The sequence below is a fragment of the Physeter macrocephalus genome, chromosome 19, assembly GCF_002837175.3.
Source record: "Physeter macrocephalus isolate SW-GA chromosome 19, ASM283717v5, whole genome shotgun sequence".
NCBI lineage: Eukaryota > Metazoa > Chordata > Mammalia > Artiodactyla > Physeteridae > Physeter > Physeter macrocephalus.
In genome coordinates this window covers 14,438,514-14,458,200 of record NC_041232.1, presented here as the reverse complement: position 1 = coordinate 14,458,200, position 19,687 = coordinate 14,438,514, and the positions used below count along the sequence as shown (strand labels likewise).

Here is a 19,687-nt window from a genome sequence, read left to right as displayed (position 1 = left end):
TGATGAAAATGTTCTAAACCTGACCTGGTGATGACTGCACGACCTTGTGAACTTTACACTGGACTGTATAATTTAAATTGGTGAATTGTAGGTGTGTGAATTCTATCTAATAAAGCTAAACATTTTTTAATCGGCTGAAGATTACAGGAGGAGAAGCAGTGGGATTTGTTGGCTCTGTGCATGTTGCTTTGGCAGCCCACTAACAACCTGATGTATGCCCTTACCACCAACTCTTCTTTTTGGCCGTGCCATGCCACCCGCGGGATCTTAGTTCCCTGACCAGGGATTGAACCTGGGCCACGGCAGTGAAAGCGCAGAGTCCTCACCACTGGACCACCAGGGAAGTCCCACCCCTATCACCAACTCTTATTTTGATTCTCCCCAGCAGAGCATTCTCTGGTCTAGATCCCTGATTTTATTCGTTAGAAATGAGCAGATCCCAGATGAGAAGACTGAGAGCAACAGAATGGGAAGGGACCCCATTTCATACAGCCCTCTACTGCCAACTAAACAGTTTATTTAAATCATTTAAAGAGAGTAGGAGTTCTGCGTCTGACCTAAAGTAAGCCCACTACTGCCTCTGTCTTCTGCTGCTACAACCCAAACCTCTGGACAAAACACAAAAAACAAACACCTGAGGACCCTGTGGGGAGTTGACGCACTACAGTGGATTGTGGGGGCAGTGGCCACGGAGGAAGGAGCCGTGGGGTAAGGAGTTTCTCTCTCAGCCTCACCCCGAGTGTGAGCTCCTGTAGCAGAGCTGTGTGGTGGCGTGGGAGCTGCAACGCTAACAGAAACACCCTCTTTCTGAAGAAGCAAGGAGAGAAGCCCCTAAGTCCAAAGAACGTGGGTGTGGTGTCTTTGGGGATTCCCCCATCTCTTTTCTCTGTGGTTTTGCCCCAAGGCAGTCCCTATTCACAGAGCTGCATGGTGGTAGGGATGCCAGCAGGTGAAACCCTGAGAGAAACCCCATCTTCTCGTCAGAGGCCCAGGGGACAAGGGCCCTGAAAGCTAGGAATCACAGGGATGAAGAGAGGGAGGACCTGGAGACGGGGAGCCCGTGATACCGCGTGCGACCCCGCGCACGGCCCAGGCGCAGACCCAAAGCAGTACAGCAAGGGCTCAGGTAAGATTTCAACCACTGCCAGCTCAGACTAACCTCTGGGTGGCACATGTGCAGGGCAGTCAGAGAAGCACAGCAAAGGTTTTGGAAACTGAACTGACACTGGAATCACCACCCACGGAAGGCAAGACACAACTTGCAGTCTGAACCTAACCAGGGGGACTGCCTGTTTAAAACAAAAACAAAACTCAGCATCCTCCAGAGGATTATGTAACAGGATCCAAAGTGGACACAAAATGTCCAGGATACATCCAAAATTACTTGACATATCCCCACCCCAAAAGCCCCAGGAAAATGTGACCCATTCTCAAGGGAAAATGTCAACCCTAAAATAACCCCGACTTTTGGAACCATCAGTGACTTTAAAGCAGCTATTGTAACTATATTCCATGAGGGAAAGGTACAATGATAAGAAAGAATGAAATTCTGAGCAGAGAAACAGAAACAATGGAAATTTTGAACCAAAAAAGTATAAAATCTGAAATAAAAAATTCACTAGATGGGTCGAACAGCAGAATGGAGGTGACAGAGGAAACAGTTCGTGAACCCAAAGTTAAATCGGTAGATATTTGCAACTTGAAGAATGTAAGGCTTAGGAAAGAAAATGAATAGAGCTTCAGTGACCTGTGGGATAATATCAAAAAGTCTGTTCTTCACATCCCTGAAGTCCCAGAGGAGAGGGGAAAGGGATCAGTGTGGAAAAAAATATCTGAAGAAATAATGGCCAAAAACATCCCAAATTTGGGGGAAGACATAAATTTACAGATTCTAAATGTTCAGTGAACCCCAAAGGTTAAACTAAAGAAACAAAACAAAAAAACTCACAGTGGTCTATTTCCTGCAGACTTTCTCTTGGTAACCCATTCAAGTTTTTCATAACTGTTCTAATTCCTAAGATTTATTTTTGCCTTCACTGAACAAATACAGACTTTTATTTAATTGAAAACACCATCCAATGCAAGAAGCAGCATTACTTTATGTAATATTTTAACATGCTGCCATTTGTAAGATGTTATTATAAAAGACACATCTTGATTTCATAGGTGTGAAAATGTAAATGCAAAACATACAGAGTTAAGCCCTCTCTGAGCACTAGACAGACACTGTGGTAAGACACAAGCATCCAGTCCTAACACCGGATGCACACCCCTCCCTCCTCTAACGTTACTTACCACTCTTTCTTCTTGGCTTAGCAGGAAAGGACAAAATATGCATTAAAAAAACCTCATTGATCTGTAGTGTTAATTAAAACTCTTGTGCAGAGCCCCACCTATATAACCCCACTTTATAACCCTTCCCTCCCAGCGAGGGAAAAGTACAATCCAACTATAACTCCGTTCTCACCCTGATCATTCTCTTAATCTTTATCAGACTCTACTTAACCTCTAGTGACAAGCTAGGTGAGCTATTTTTTCAGTTTTAATTTCAGCTTATACCCACCCTCCCCCAAAAAACCCAACTCCTTAGAAAAGTCCACCCATGTTATTAGCAAAGTTACTCAAGCTGATTTCCTTACTTTAAAGAAACATTATTTTTGTTTTAACCTTGAACAGCTTTATGTACCTTTAGAGTCCATTTCATTCTCAAGTTATTTATAAAGTACTAAGAGAATGCAATAGAAGTTCAGTTTTTTAAATAAAAAAGGAGGTTCCAAGGTTTTTAAACTGCATCTGTCATGAAGTGATAGCCACCTAGCTCTCTTCATAGTATTTGCCCCCTCCGTCCCACTTCTGAAATAAAACATAAGCTGTACAAGCCTGGGTGTGCATCTCTGATGAGTTCCTACTCATAGCTATTAAGTCTTTGGGACAAACCCCACAAGACATGCCTCTATGCACTTAAAAGTCTAGAGTCCTTATTCCTTCCTTTTTCCAGATGTATAATATTTTTAAGCCCCATGTTTGAAATTCATATTGCTAACACTGTTATGTGATTCCTAAAGAACAATCTTATATATGATGGCAAGCCTCTGCAGTACCAGTAGTGGTCAAATAGCTGGCACACAGATCTAGAAGTGGCCCTGATTAAATGCCATTTTGGATAGCCCCCTCCCCAACTCCAAGTCCCAAGTCTATTCTTTTCTTCCAAAAAGACAAAGGGTGTAAAAAAAAAAAACAAAAAACAAAAAAAAAAACCTTAACTTTGGTTTACTAATAAAATGGATTTTAACATGGTCAGATTTGGCCTTCTCCTCTGGCAATGGGGAGCATGGTCAGGCAGCCCTGCTCCAGAGGAAAACATCAGCTTTACCCAGTATGTACAGGTCTCCTCGCTGACAGCAGGATGTGCAGCTGACAATGGTCATGACAATCTGGCTGTAACTGTGCTTCCAGAGCTAATTAGGCTACGTTATGCAGAAAGCAGAGGTCTCTTCTCTGGAACACCATTTTGGTTTCCGGGGAGCCTCACGGTGGTTGAACACCTAAATGGTCATGCTGTCAAGAAACTCTGAAGCATAACCTACAATCCCAAACCCTTCCATTTGGATGCCCCACAGAGCCCTCTGCATTTGCTCTCCTGGAAAGCGAGGAGCTGTTAGGTCCCTGCAGGTAGATCCTATCAGATAAGCTTGGAGCCTTTGTACAGCTCAGTCAGAAATGAAAATGGGGGAGTAAAACTATAAACTGATGTGTTTCATTTGCTGTGCCACAAGTGGGGCCACTTATCAAGCCTAGTTTTTTTTTTGTTTTTTTTTTTTGTTTTTTTTAAAGAGAAAAACTGCCTGGACATACACTGAGGAGTTCAATTCTCAAGCATGAGAAGTATCAGCTGTTTCAGGAGGGCTCGAGGAAAAAAAGATCAAGTATTTTCTTTCAATAAAGCATACTCACATCTTTTTGCTCTATGGGAGGGAGACAGTAGTAGTGAAGGTCAGAAGTTGAAAATATTATCTGACAAAATAATTATTTTTGCAAGCTGCTGCACTGGTGCGACAGAGGTCTGGGATTTGGCACAAAGGAGGACCCGCCTCACGATCTGATACCCCACCAAGTGGCCCGCCACCTGCAGCCCGGGGCTGGCCAGGGGAGGGGCGCCAGCTGAACCTGGCCTCCAGCCATGCTACCTCTCTTCAGGGCACTGGATCAGACATGACAGATAACCAGGCAAAAAAAGAAGAAAAAAAAAAAAGGAAGAAGAAGAAAGAAAAGGAAAAGACAAGGGGGAGAGGGAAGAGAAAGGAAAAAAGCCTAAAATTTGGACTCAGACAGACTTTTCAAACACTTTAATTCTTCCATGCTGATGGGTCCTGGAGCGGCCGGAGCTGGCACTGGACCCTGTACCGGGAAAATCCGACTCCCTAAGCCAATACGTTAAAGGGAAGACTGCTAATCAGCTAAATAGAAACTGGAATCTGTTCGCATGAAGTCTCTTTTTTCCCCCATCACCGGAGGGACACCATAGTGGTCTGAAACACACTCTTGACATCATTTGGCAGGCAAACCTATTTTGCTGAACATGATTCATCCCTTAGGTTATTGTTTTTAATATTAGAAAGTGAGCTTTTAAATGCCAAACACATTTTATAGCAGGGGGACAAAAGATATTCCAAGTGGTCTCACTGGACCTTCCACCAACTGCGTCCACCAAATGGCCTAAAAGACAACCTTCCCATGGTGTTTCAGGAATGAGGCAGAGACGCAACTCCATCCAACTATTACCTAATACAAGACTTTGTTCTCCAGGTTCACAGGGATGGTGTTTACGGGATCAGGGCTGAACTCAGGTGGGCAGAGATGTGAGTGAGAAGTGAGGAGGGTGAGCCGTGGAGGCAATCGGTGAGCTCAGTGGAGGCCGAGCGGCCAGGCCTCAAGAGAAGCTGCCTGCGGCTCTAAGATGCGACTCTACTGACACCTACCTCCTGTCCATGTTGCCACTGACCATGAGATTGGGAGGGCTGTCCCGGAGGTTGACGCAGGTGAAGTCGCCAAGCGCGTTGCCCAGCTTCGAGAGGCAGCGTTCTGCTTCCAGGCTATACACCAGGATCTGGGGAGGAGGAAAAACACGTGGGTGTGCGTTAGGGGCAGCAGGCCCGCACAATTTCCACCCAGCGTCGCCCCGGGGCACGGTCACAGCACCAGCTCCCATTAGAGAAGAGGCTCTTAATACTTCATTTCCTGAGCCCTTCCAGGTAATGACGGTATAAGGATGTGGCTCTTAGAACGGCAAAAGGAAATGCAAGAGAAAAGAAAATCCAAAGAATTCCAGGCCAAGGTGCAAACAAACTCATAGGACACACAAAAAATGCCCAATGGGGAAATTCGGTATCCCAATTTCTTAACACAGAAAAAGAAGCGTGGAAACTAAGGGTCACTGACTGCTTCTGATTAGTTAATGGGGGAGGCCAACAAGAAGTCTGTGTACAGGCTTCTCTCTCTCTTCCCCTCTGTATTTATACCACAGAAGGTAAAAAGAACAAACAGTATAAGCATCCAGGATGATGAAGCTTGTACAGTTTAACCACCAGATGATTCCTTTAGATTAAACTACAAACCAAAACATAAAGTCTTATTCCCAAACGTTAAAAAAAATTTTTTAATTGAGGTCTAACTGATATTCCCCAACATTTCTCTCTTCAGTCACTCTCCACTAGCTAATTATACTAAGCTCTGTTCCATAAGGTATGGAGGCAAGTAAGAAAGTATCCTTGATCTCTAGACAAAGTATTCAATACATTTGAACACTGCCTTTTCTCCAGTAAATGGGGAAACACGGATGATTCATAAGGAATTTCTGAAGATTATTTAAGTCTTTTACTAAAAAAATCTTAGCAATTCAATTAGCATTAAGTGCTTGCCATGGGTCAGTAAATTGTTGTAGTACTGAAGACACAGTCCTTGCACCCAAATTCACTGTTAAAAAGCCTCCTCATTTACACACACACACACGTGAGCATACATTATATTCTGTTGATCATGTGGTTAAAATTAATCACTGAACTCAAAAGTTTTAATGTTAACATTTTGTAGAGTCTCCTCTCTTAGCCCACACATGAAAATGATGTGCTATTTTTTCTTGTTAACCTATAGTTATCAATTATCAGTGTACAGATTCCTATTTTAGTACTGAGAGGTTAATAAATTGACTCTACCTTGAAAACCATTGATCTCATTGTTGACACATATTTCTAACAATTGAATCTTTGGAAATTCCTAATAGTCAAAACAACACTATAATATTAAGTAAAATTGCTCACAGTATCTGAAAGGAAAGAGGGCAATTTCAAAATGTAAAATGCCTTCTTAATCCCTAAAGACCATAGAGAACAAGCTGACAACGGTCATGACATTCTGGCTGTAACTGTGCTTCCAGAGCTAATTAGGCTACGTTATGCAGAAAGCAGAGGTCTCTTCTCTGGAACACCATTTTGGTTTCCGGGGGAGCCTCGCGGTGGTTGAACACCTAAATGGTCATGCTGTCAAGAAACTCTGAAGCATAACCTACAATCCCAAACCCTTCCATTTGGATGCCCCACAGAGCCCTCTGCATTTGCTCTCCTGGAAAGCGAGGAGCTGTTAGGTCCCTGCAGGTAGATCCTATCAGATAAGCTTGGAGCCTTTGTACAGCTCAGTCAGAAATGAAAATGGGGGAGTAAAATTATAAACTGATGTGTTTCATTTGTTGTGCCACAAGTGGGGCCACTTATCAAGCCCACTTACCAATTAAAATTCTTATCAAGAATTTTATTTTTATTTTCATGCAGTTGAAAATAAAAGTTTCTGAGAAAATTTCAACTGTAAAATATCCAACATAAGATTCTTCTTCCAAGTATGGACATAGAAATTAATCAAATCTTCTATCTACAGTGCATATTCCTAAAAATTACATAAAAATCGGTTCCTGGAGGGCGAAAAAAAAAAAAAAAACACCAGCAATCTCATGGTCTACCCTGAAAGTAACATTCTGCACTTATATATCACTCTACAGCTTTGAAGAGGGCTTCTGGACTCAATCTCTTCTTCTTTTTAAAATACTTCAACATCTATAGCAGGAAGAAATGTCCATGGTAAATATAAGAATTAAAATCTGACAGAGTCTGTTCTTATGTCTTTACTTTTTCTAGAAATTCTTTTTTGACAAGAGGATAGATCATTTCTGAATGAAACAGTGGCATCTAATCCCTCTCCAAAAAGACTGCAAATTCATCGTATAAGTTAGTAGTCAGGAGTCAAGTATTTTCTAAAATGTTTAATAATTCAATGAATCAGAACTATCCAAAGAGTACCTTGACCATTACGTTTAGTTAAAGACCGCAGAGATTAGAAAACACATTACCCATCTCAGAGGCAGTTCTTCCCACGTTACGAGTCCCTCAACGACCTTTAGCATCTCTCTCTCCCCTCTGCGCTCTCTCTCTTTTAATAAGGTTGAGCAAATGGGACTTCATTTTATCTGATTGCCACAGACTAGTGAGATTAATTATTCATGCTCACACTCTCCCTCTTGTTAAGACCATGCATTAGACTAATTTTTCTCTTTATTGCCCTAGTTGGGTGAGTCTCAACCCATGGCCACTTGACTCACTCTCAGAAGTGTATGGATATGCTGGAAAGAAGGAAAAAATGACCCATAGCTAAAATCTTGGAGAAAATGTTCTGCACTAATGTGACCGCCAAATCAATAGACGTTGCTGGGGATTTTTTTCTTTTAAGTACCACATGTATATTACAAAAGGGTTTAAATCGTGATTAAGGAGCAAATTTGTATAGAAGTTGGATGTTTCTTGAAGAATTATCTAAAATGACTGAACCATGTTGTATATTTTACAAAGGTAACTGCAGGAGATGCAGTGTGTAGTCTCGGACACTGCAGGGTCTACTCCTTTCTCTTTGGCTTCCAGGGAGATGTAGAGGGCACCTGGTGGAAGCAAGCGTTGTTTAAAAAGAACTTTCTGGTTTTTTCCTTCTTAGAGATGTTAAGGTATTTTCACAAATCCTACTCTTAGAATCCTAACTTTCATTTTTGTCAATTATGCAGATTTCTCTGAAATTTCTAAAGAATCTTTGTTTTTTTCTGATTTCAAACATAATATATCTTGTGTAACCTTCTGGATAGCCATCTCTCAGAAATAACCACTTTAACAGTTTAGTGTATACAGTCGTCCCTCGGTATCCATGGGGGTTTAGTGCCGGGACCCCTCGGATACCAAAATCTGCCCACACTCAAGTCCCTTATATAAAATGGTGTACTATTTGCATATAACCTACATCTTCTCATCTACTTTAAATCATTTCTAGATTACTTACAACACCTAATACGATGTAAATGCTATGTAAATAGTTGCTGGTGCTCAGCAAATTCAAGTTTTGCTTTTTGGAACTTTCTAGAATTTGGGGGGGAATATTTTCGATCTGAGATTGGTTGAATCCGTGGATTCGCAACCTGTGGATGTGGAGGGCTATGTACTGCTAGACTTTTTCTATACACATCTGTCTTGTCTGTTGCGCACACACTCTCTCTCTCTGTGTATAAAATTATGTTTTTCTCTCGATGGGACTGTTGTTCTACAACTTGTTTTTCCTACTAAATAACATGAGAGTTCTTTCCTCGTCAGTACCTATACATAGACCTTGTTCTTTTTAAAGGCTGCAAAGAACATGTCTATGGATATATGATTCCATATGGATGGATATTTGGGTTGTTTCTAATTTTTCAGACAAAATAAATAATGCTGTAATTCTTTCAACAGCCAGTAAACAGATGTTTATGACTCTTCTCTGTGCAGCAGGCACTGAAATGAACAGGGAGGGTGGATGATGTGCAGGAGCCTCGGCCGGCTGCCAGCTGAAACAATCCACCTCTTCACCAGCTAGTGCACGGCCACCAACCGTCCTGGTCCGCCATTTGTGGGGCTCGCCTCTCTAAGGAGACCCACCTTACAGCCATATCCTAGCAGGAGGTGGTGTAACAGTAGGGGCAGCAGTGTAGAGTCAGGACGGAGGTGGTGGCCACAGGCCTGACATCTGGGAAACCTCGGCAACACCCTGGTGCAGGCAGGCCCCGCCGCTTCCAGGTGTGACCCAGACCGTTTAGTGTGCCTAGGACTGGCTTTCCAACCAAACCATGAGGAAAGGGATAAGAAATGGCTACTGCCCCTGCAATAGGGTGAGCTCAAGGCAGGCCAACTTCCTCCTTCACCCAGTAAGAACTGGATTTAGCAATACAAACATTTCCTAAATCTGGGACTGCTATTAGCCTCATAATGAAACAGGAACCACTGTATACAGAAATAGCTATGAAGAGATTACAGAGCCTTGCAGTCCCAGACTTTTGGCTGTGTGCTGATGACTGAAAAAAGGAATTCCATTTGTGTTTTCTTTAAGTTTACCAAAATAGTCTTCCTCACGCTCCTATGTGTCATCTGCCAAAGGCGTTACACCACCACCACCGTCAACCTGAGCAGCGGGCTCACCGCCTCCGGACCCCAGGCACTGCCCTTCCCAAGGGGTGAGGAGTAGTCAGAAGGCTTCCTTACAAGACTAGCTTTTTAAAAGGCATTGTGAATTAAAGATAATTTGTCTGCCACCATCTTAAAAAAGGGAAGCGACAGAGAGAGAAAAGGTTAGGAGATGCTGTGCTGGACTGCAGCGAAGTAAAGGGTATGAAAAGGCATGGGGAGGAAGACTGGACTGAAATTCCTGGAGACGACGAAGTCTACCTACTTTCTCTTCTGATCTCTAACAACCCACCTCCATCACTACCACATATATTTTGCCCTTCTGAGGGGGTAAAGTCATGATAAGAAGCCAAATTCTAGAGAGTAAAGAAAATAATCCTCATGTTCTCTCCTCTTCCATCTCAATGAAGCTTATCGTGTGTTCTCTTTGAGCCCTTAGCAGAGTTTATTCCCTCTTGTCAGTGCTGAAGGTATTCACCATCTACGCACCCCTTCTGGTGTCCCCAAGGTGCCACCTTGAACTGTACATTTGCTTCCTCCAACTTTTCCCCAGACCCATGGTTCTCAAACACTGGAGGGTAGGAGGGTCACCGAGGAGACTGTGATTTTAGCAGGCCAGCTGAGGCACTGTTACCAAGCGCCATGCCACATATTGTAAAACACTGTCCTAGACTTAAACTGCAAGTTCCTTGGGGCAGCAATCCTATCATTCATTCCTGCAGCACTGACTAAGGGCCAGCATGTGCCGGTACTCAGTAAGTGCTTGTAGATTAACTGACTGGTACACATTTATCAGGCAAACCCAGGGCTTACCATGGTCTGGTACATCATAAGTACTCAGTCCTTGTTTTGCTTAACACATTCCCCCATTTCTGGATGCCTAATCTTGCTGTTGGCTTGTACAAAGGAACCACTTCCTTGTACTCAAAACAGAAGGTTCCACAGATCTCTCCCCACAGTCTCCAGATTCCAGAACTCCCAAACTGTATCCAGGCCCAAGGTTCTACCTCTGACAACACAGCACACTATGAATGTCTGGAATGTCTGGAAAACCATCCTGTTTAAAACACTGAAGATTCAGTCTAGTAAACACTCCTGTAAACGTTCTGTTTAACTCCTAAGAAACCCAAGAAAGTCCGAGGAGGCGAAACTGAAGAGAGCACTAGAACCAGAAAGGGAGTAGCACTCACGTCAGGGCTGCTCTGGGGACACCTGCCAGTGTCAGGGGCCTGGAAAGCGGGGGAAATAGGAGGCAAGGTTTCCAGCCAGTGCCAGGTGGAACCAGAACTCTAAGTCTGCCTAAAGTTGGGCCCCTTGGACAGCTATGTACACTCAGCAAAAAGCAAGACAGGAACAAAAATCTACCCACTGGTGAAGAGAGCCTACGTGGCAACTTGCCTGTGTCAGGTTCAGCTCAGGATGGAAAATGTTTGCCCTCGGCCTGCAAGCCTCACGCAGGTTGGGAGTTTGAAGTTATACTACCTGCAAGGCCGAAAGACCCCAGATCTAGTAATAAAAGTACTTTCCTGTCGGTAACATGCTTCCTGGTACCTGGCAGAATCTTCTCAGGAGGAAGACCCTCTCAACCCAGGCCCCACAGGAGATCTACAAATCAATATCAGCCAAATATGAGCTCACAATTAAAAAAAATTTTTTTTCCCAACACAGAAACAGCTCATCATAAGTGAGAGACAGAAAACAGAAGAATTAGGCTTCCAAGGATATCAGATGTTTATCAGATGAAGAAAAATATGCATGCTGGAAATGTTTACAGAAATAAAAGAGGGTGAGGGGTCAAAAGCAGCAAAACTGATTAAGTGGCTTTGAAAAACAAAACAAATAGAATTTCTAGAAGTTAAAAAAAAAAATCAGGGGACTTCCCTGGTGGTGCAGTGGATAAGACTCTGCACTCACAATGCAGGGAGCCCTGGTTCGATCCCTGGTCGGGGAACTAGCTCCCACGTGCATACCACAACTAAGGAGCCCGCATGCCGCAACTAAGGAGCCCATGTCCCGCAACTAAGGAGCCCACGTGGTGCAACTAAGACCCAGCCGCAACCAAAGAAAAAAAAAAATCAATGGATGAGTTAAACGGAGTCCAAGAGAGAATTCGTGAACTGGAAGACAAAGATGAAGAAATTATTCAGGATGCAACACAGAGAGATGGAGATGGAAAAGATGAGTGAGTGAGGAAGAGCACAGAAGGGAGAACAAGTTGGTCTAACACACATCTAACCTCAGTTCTAGACAGAAAGAACAGAGAGAATGAGGGGAAATTTCAACAAGGCAATGGCTGAGAACTTTCTGCAAGTGAAAGGAAAGAAGTGCAAGAGAACCCCAAACAGGGAAAATAAAACTAAATCCACACCTAGAGACAGCAGAGTGAAACCACAGAAAATTAAAGACAAGGAAAAACCAGCCAAAAGACGAGGAAAAGTCCTAAATGGGAACGACAATTAAACAACTTCTCAGTAATAACAGTGGAAGTCAAACCAATCATCTCTTCAAGGGTCTGAGAGAAAACACCTGTCATCCTGGAATGATAAAGGACTAGTAAAACCCACCTTTCAAGAATGAGTATGAAATAAAGATGTTTTGGGATAAAAAATACCGAGAGCAGAGAGCACTTGTGGCCAAGAGACCCTCACTACAGAATATACTTTTGGAAGATATAAAATCATTCCAGAATAAAAGGTCTGAAATGCTGGCAAGAACAGTGAGAGAAGATTCAGGTAAATGTGCACGAATATATACAAATGTTGACTATACACAACGACAATACTGATTTGGGGTTAAATAAATAGAATAAACTCTGTCTAGTCCTTATTATTCCATATAGTCAAGTGCCATGCGTCAGGGCAAAGTACCAGGAGCACAAAGATGCCAGGTGCACGGGGGACCTCCAGCATCATGGTCTGGAGTGAACAGATACTTTCTTGGATACCTGTACCGTGTTTGGCACAAAGGAAGGACTCAGTATCTATTTGCTGAAAGAATGAATAAGTGCTGCACACCACTGCCGGTGTCGATTACAGGCGAACGACACACCAGCCTTATATTAAAGATATGCCCCCCCCACAGATGACCCCATTAAGTCAATCTGCTTTCCACCAACAGCAGCGTATTTAGCTGGTTCATAAGTGGGAGGTACAGTTTTATTCCATACAGAACTTAAAGCACAAGACTAGTAATGCTCAATTTAAAAAAAATAAAAGATACAAAAGAAAAAGAGCTCTCAGTCTCTGGGGTAGAATTTACTCATGTAAATGACCCAAGTTGCTCTTCTGACCCAACATAAATATGACCCACAAAAGCGTGCTCAAAAATTTTACTACAAAAAATGCAGGGTCTGCATATTGATGTTCACATACAAAGCTAAGTGAACAGTCTCTATAAATTCACAGATGAGCTAAGATTGTAAAAAACGATGAGAAAGACAGTTGGGGAGGGAAGGCAAGCTAGTGAGAAAAGAGTAAATCATACAAAAAACAGCCAATAAAAAAATAAAAAAGCAGTTAATATACATGAATAATGGATGTCTGATTTAAAAGCAGTTTACTCTGATATGATGTAATTTTTGACAATCAGCCAGAGAGACTATTTTGTAAGTCCATGCCAGAGATAAGTCAGCGCGAGAGGCTTGGTAACGCGGCGTATCTGTGAACATGTGGAAAATGACTTTCACCGCCATCCCAAAGGTGACTCTGCTGGCAAACAAAAACTTGCCTCTCAGGTGCTTTTAGCAGCAGCAAACAGCAAGATGCAGAGCCGAAGAAAGGGACCCCTGACATGAGCACAGCTTCCTGAAACACAGCAGCCCCTCAACAGTTTCCATGACACGCTTCTGGCACAGTCCACCCTCAAACGCGGCACAAAGGGAGAAGCAGCCTGAGCTGCTTGCATGTTTAAGTTTTAATGAGCGTGACGAGCCCACGAGGACAGGACACTTCAGGGATGGGACGGTGCTGCTGAGCCTCGCCAGGCGCCGCGTAGGCAGGCCCGTGCGCACTCCCCACCACCACGTGCCAATGCACCTGCAACCCCTGCTGTTCCAGGACTGGACTCTGCCCGGGAAGGCAGTGCCAATCACCGCAGACTGTGCCAAACATGGGGCTCTGTGATGTGGGCGGATGTCTACAAAGGACCAGAGCGAGGCCAAACCAACACCTATTGTGACCTAAGCCTGAAAAGAACCCAGAGAGCAAGAGTGCACTTGGGTGAAAATGCAGGCCAACATGATCCAATCTCTGTCTCCCCCCACATCCATAGGTGCTGGAAATGATAAAGGAAGGTAGTGACCAGAATATGGTTCTCTGCTTTGCTTCAGGGATCTCTTTAGACAGTCTCTGTCCTAGTGCTAGAAGAAGGATAAGAGATACGACTAACAAAGAACGGGTTGATGGGGTACATAAAATGAATAGGAAACGTTCACTGTCAGAGCATTTAGCGCAACGAAGAGATTATAATTATTATGCAAATATATAACTGAAAGCTGAAAATCCTCACGTACTCCTTTCAGATTCCCAACAGGCTTCATCGTAATAAAGAGCACGGACAGTTTCGGAGCACTTCACAAATATTAAGTACATGTAACTAACCAAAGTCCCCACGGGAAAGAAAGTTATCATTAAATCTGTGTTATATAGGGAGGAAAACTGAGGCTGCAAACTACGAAATGAATTCTTCAAAATTAAAGACAACCTGGACATGATTTTTTAAATGGGAAGATTGCAAGTGAGAGCTGGTCGTGTAACAACACTCGTGAGCCTGTAGACTTCACGCTGTATACGCGATTCAGGATATTACGGTGCTTGCGCGTCAGTTTGCAACCAGCCGGGCAACTTCTCATTTGGCCCCAAGTTAGACTGGACAAAGGCTTAGAAGTGGGTAGGCAGGCAGAATGTGGCTACCATCAGATCACCGAGACAAATGACAGCTGATGCAGGAGCATGAAAGATTGCAGTGAACTACTGGGGCCTTTGGTGTAGGGCACACAGTCCACCCCAGTCCCCTTCACACGCTTAAGGGCACAACCACTTTTCGCTCTATGGTACTACGTGGCACGGGACAGTGCCGGCACAAATGTGATCGGCAGCGTCGTGCACACGAAGAACACTGTAAATATCAGCTGTTCATAATCATCCTCATATTCCTTCCACACAAATCCTTTCACAATATCATTCCATCTGATTCTCATAACCAGCAAAGGAAGACAAACACTACCGTACACATTTTATGCATAAAGAAACTGAGGCTTAAAATAATTTAAATAACTTGCCCCAAATTACACAGGTAACAACAGCAGCTGAGGATGCACTAGGCAGAGCCCAGCTAATCTCATTTCTGGGTCAGTGTTTGCCACCATATGACAAGCCTTTTCCTGAGTCCTGGCAAAAACGGTTAGTAATGCCTAATACTTAACAGCGTCCTCTTATGTGCAAAACACCGCGACTATGCGTTCTCTCACCTGACCCCCACCATGCCATACAGTGGCTGTCATGATTTTACTCACTTTATATATGAGGCTGCAGCAGAGGTGTAGAGAGGCCAGATCATCTACACAGAAGTGAAGGTTTGGAACCAGAATTCAAAGCTGGGCGGGTGGACCTCCGACTAGCCCGGGGCTCAAAGTGCGGCTCCGGACCGGCAGCATCGGCAGCACTGGGCAAGACAGACCCTCAGGCCCCAACCAGACTCAGCGAGTCAGAAGCCTTCGGGGTGCAGGCCCAAGACCTGTATTTTTCTGATACTCCCTGGCGTTCGAGAAACCCCACACTACACCGACACTGCCTCCCAAGCCAAAAAAGAATCGGAAACATTAAAGCAGTGGTACTCAGCTCTAAAGGCTCACTTCCTGCCTCCCAGCTGACGGCAACCTGGTTAAGAATAGCGCTGGGCAGTAACAGTAAGGCAAGGTGAGATGCAGACCCCGTGTGCTGTAAGTGTAAGGGAAGGGAGGTGTTCACTGAGAGCCAGAACAGTTGGGAAGGCCTCTTCTGAGAAGTGGGACCCTGGATGGACCTTTCCTGAAGGACATGGAGAGACAGGAGGGGAAAAGAGGGGCTGCTGTTGCTAGTCCGGAATAAACATGGCATATTCTGGACTGCACAGGCTCCTTCTGGAGGTGCAGGGTGGAGAGTGGGAGGCTCGCTCTCCAGGGTCTGGAAGGCCAGGCAGAAGGTGCGCACCAGCGAGTCACCCAGTCCTTGGCACGCAGCCACTGCTCCGACAAAATCTGAAAGGGACCATGAGGAGGGACACTGACAGGTGGTACAAGAGACCAAAGGTGGGGAAAGGGCAGGGGCAGGTGGAGGAGGGGGGGCTGGGGAAGAAGTATTCTCATGTCATTTTCAACATATGCTTTAAAACTTATTGTGGAACATGAGATAAGAGTTCACACCCTAAGGAAACTCTGCAGTCCAGAGAGGCCACCCAGGGGAATAGGCAGAGCCTGGGCCAGAGGTCCTAACCTAGAAAGATCCAAAGAAATCTGGGTATTGAATCCGGTCCTGGTCCAGTCGGTCAGTCCCATATCAATGGACCACCTGCAGCAGGAGACGGTCGGAACCCAGGTCACGGCGGAGCTGCTTCCTGCACGTGGCACATTCAGACGATTCCTGGCCTCACCGTGACCCAGTGAAAACCTCCCGAGTCCCTTAATCTGGAATGTGATTGTTCAAATGTGGACTGAGCTGGGGTTTTCCTTTGACCATCTACAAAACTGGATTTACCCTGTAAATTAATAACACACTGGGAGGATGCTTGAGTAACTTTGCGTCCATTAGAAGAACTCATCTGCAACTCAATAATTGATAAGTTAATTATAAACCCACTCTCTAACACAGTGCCTTATAGACTGAAGTGCCGGGTGAATTAAAAAATCATATGCATCTACGTATTGAATAAAAAGCAAAAGCCCTCTACTTTGTAATATTTTTGTTAGTTTAAGCTGGTATGTGTACTTGAAAACAATAAAATGTCTTAAATATTGTGAAATTCAAACTCACTCAGGCCATTTTCTGTGTGCCCTCTTCTCCTACCCTCTATCAAACCAACACCATCCGTCTCAACTGTCTGGATATATGCACATGGAAAGCCTGCAGCCTATTCTACAGTGTCACTGTTACTGATTATAGAGCAAAGGTAAACATTTCCAATAGGCCCCCGTGATCTTCACTAACTGAAAAACGAGCTGATTTTTAACCCTAACAAACTAGTTGCTGCTCATCTGGCACAAAGAAACCAAAGCCACTGTATTCAGAGTGAAATAAACGCCAAGATCAACTCCAAGTTCACACTCTCCCATAGGTATGGAATGGTCAACCCGGATGGAAATCCCACATAAATAATCAGGAAAGCCATTAGAAAAATTAGGCCCTATATAAAATTCTAAGCTTAATTCAAAAGACAAATGAGGGCTTCCCTGGTGACACGGTGGTTAAGAATCCGCCTGCCAACGCAGGGGATACGGGTTCAAGCCCTGGTCCGGGAAGATCCCACATGCCGCGGAGCAACTAAGCCCGGGCGCCACAGCTACTGAGCCTGCGGTCTAGAGGCCATGAGCCAAAACTACTGAGCTGTTGTGCCACAACTACTGAAGCCCACGCACCTAGAGCCCGTGCTCCACAACAAGAGAAGCCACCTCAATGAGAAGCCTGCACACCGCAAGAAAGAGTAGCCCCCGCTCGCCACAACTAGAGAAAGCCCGCGTGCAGCAATGAAGACCCAATGCAGCCAAAAATAAATAAATAATTTTTTTTTTCTCTCCCATAGGTATGGAATGGTCAACCCGGATGGAAATCCCACATAAATAATCAGGAAAGCCATTAGAAAAATTAGGCCCTATATAAAATTCTAAGCTTAATTCAAAAGACAAATGAGGGCTTCCCTGGTGACACGGTGGTTAAGAATCCGCCTGCCAACGCAGGGGATACGGGTTCAAGCCCTGGTCCGGGAAGATCCCACATGCCGCGGAGCAACTAAGCCCGGGCGCCACAGCTACTGAGCCTGCGGTCTAGAGGCCATGAGCCAAAACTACTGAGCTGTTGTGCCACAACTACTGAAGCCCACGCACCTAGAGCCCGTGCTCCACAACAAGAGAAGCCACCTCAATGAGAAGCCTGCACACCGCAAGAAAGAGTAGCCCCCGCTCGCCGCAACTAGAGAAAGCCCGCGTGCAGCAATGAAGACCCAATGCAGCCAAAAATAAATAAATAATTTTTTTTTTAAAAAAGGCACATGAGAAAAAAGGAAATGATCATCATATATGTCAATGTAACGGTCTTGTAAAAACTTGCTCAGTGCCTCTAGAATTCTGATCAATGTTTTTAGAAATTAGAAAATGATATGAACGTCACGATATACAAAAACTAGGCCAGTGTGAGCGAAGACAAAAGATACTTAAGACACAGTGCCAGCCCTCTCCAATGAGGCTCCATATCTCAAAGTGACCATACACGAAGTGACTCAGCATTCACATTAACTTAACTGTATTCATCCCGCAAAAAGTTGAATTCCCCCAGCCCTCCCTATTCTAAGTGCATTCTTGTAAAACAGCTCTCGGGAAAATGACTCCTAGCAGGTATGGCTTTAGCACAGCTCCCACACCAGTCCACGGCACCTGTGCTCCAGCCCGCCTGGACCACCCCAGCACCGCTTCCTGGCCCCCCAGAAACCCTCCTCCAAGCCTGGTGCCTCTGCCTGGACTGCCCCCTTGCCCAGGCTTTCCTGATGAACTCTGACCTGACCCCAAAGCTGGTGGGGATGGGGAGGTGAAGGAGGCACCTAACAAGTCCTGAGCACCAGCCATAAGCACATTACCTCCTTTCCCCAGGTATTCTCCCATTTCCAAATGGGAAGCTGAGGCATGTAAGCAACTTGCCTAAGGCTTATCTGACTCCAAGTCCCCAACGGGTATACCACTACCCGACTTAGCTGAAAATACTTTTCCCTATATTCACTTTCTATAACCTCCATCACTCCCTCCCAGGAGTAGCTCAGGATCACTGGAGATCCTGAAGCACTCTTAGCTTCTAAAAGAAGTGGCAGCGTTCTAAGAAATAGTTTTTGCAGAATCACCCATCATGGTTGTAGAGAATATCAGAGGTGGTCGGGTCCTCAAAGGTCTCTAAGTCAGAGACGTTGTCTTGAGAAACCCTTGGGGCTCTATGGAGGCATTTCAGGGTTTTCACAACACGTGAAAACTATTCATTATCAACAATGCACTACCAATTTTATCAATTATTGATACATTCTATTTATTTTTTTTATACAGCAGGTTCTTACTAGTCATCCGTTTTATACACATCAGTGTCTACATGTCAATCCCAATCTCCCAGTTCATCCCACCACCCCCCCCCCCCCCCCTTCCCCCCTTCCTTACTAGTCATCCGTTTTATACACATCAGTGTCTACATGTCAATCCCAATCTCCCAGTTCATCCCACCACCCCCACCCCTCCACTTTCCCCCCTTGGTGTCCGTATGTTTGTTCTCTACATCTGTGTCTCTATTTCTGCCCTGCAAACCGGTTCATCTGTACCATTTTTCCAGATTCCACATATAGGCGTTAATATATGATATGTGTGTCTCTCTTTCTGACTTACTTCAGTCTGTATGACAGTCTCTAGGTCCATCCATGTCTCTACAAATGACCCAATTTTGTTCCTTTTAATGGCTGAGTAATATTCCATTGTATATATGTACCACATCTTCTTTATCCATTTGTCTGTCAATGGGCATTTAGGTTGCTTCCATGACCTAGCTATTGTAAACAGTGCTGCAGTGAACATTGGGGCACATGTGTCTTTTTGAATTATGGTTTTCTCTGGGTGTATGTCCAGTAGTGGGACTGCTGGGTCATATGATACCTTCTATTTTTACCTTTTTTTTTTTTTTTTTTTTTTTTTTTTTGCAGTATGCGGGCCTCTCAAACCTCCATACTGTTCTCCATAGTGGCTGTTATCGATTTACATTCCGACTAACAGTGAAAGAGGGTCCCCTTTTCTCCACACCCTGTCCAGCATTTGTTTGTAGATTTTCTGAAGATGCCCATTCTAACCAGTGTGAGGTGATACCTCATTGTAGTTTTGATTTGCATTTCTCTAATAGCTAGTGATGTTGAGCAGCTTTCAATGTGCCTCTTGGCTATCTGTATGTCTTCTTTGGAGA

The 19,687-nt window shown here is 44.3% G+C and overlaps 1 protein-coding gene and 1 non-coding gene across 2 annotated transcripts in view; both read right to left on the bottom strand.

The window, feature by feature from the left end:
- Positions 1-19,687, bottom strand: part of FBXW8 (F-box and WD repeat domain containing 8) — a 125,497-nt gene that overhangs the window by 14,441 nt on the left and 91,369 nt on the right. The window contains exon 8 of the mRNA XM_024121090.2: positions 4,980-5,107. Within this exon, the coding sequence (XP_023976858.1) occupies positions 4,980-5,107 (128 nt within the window). The remainder of the gene's footprint in view (positions 1-4,979; positions 5,108-19,687) is intronic.
- TRNAE-UUC (transfer RNA glutamic acid (anticodon UUC)) lies at positions 272-343 on the bottom strand. The gene has a single exon. It is a non-coding gene; the product is annotated as a tRNA-Glu (tRNA).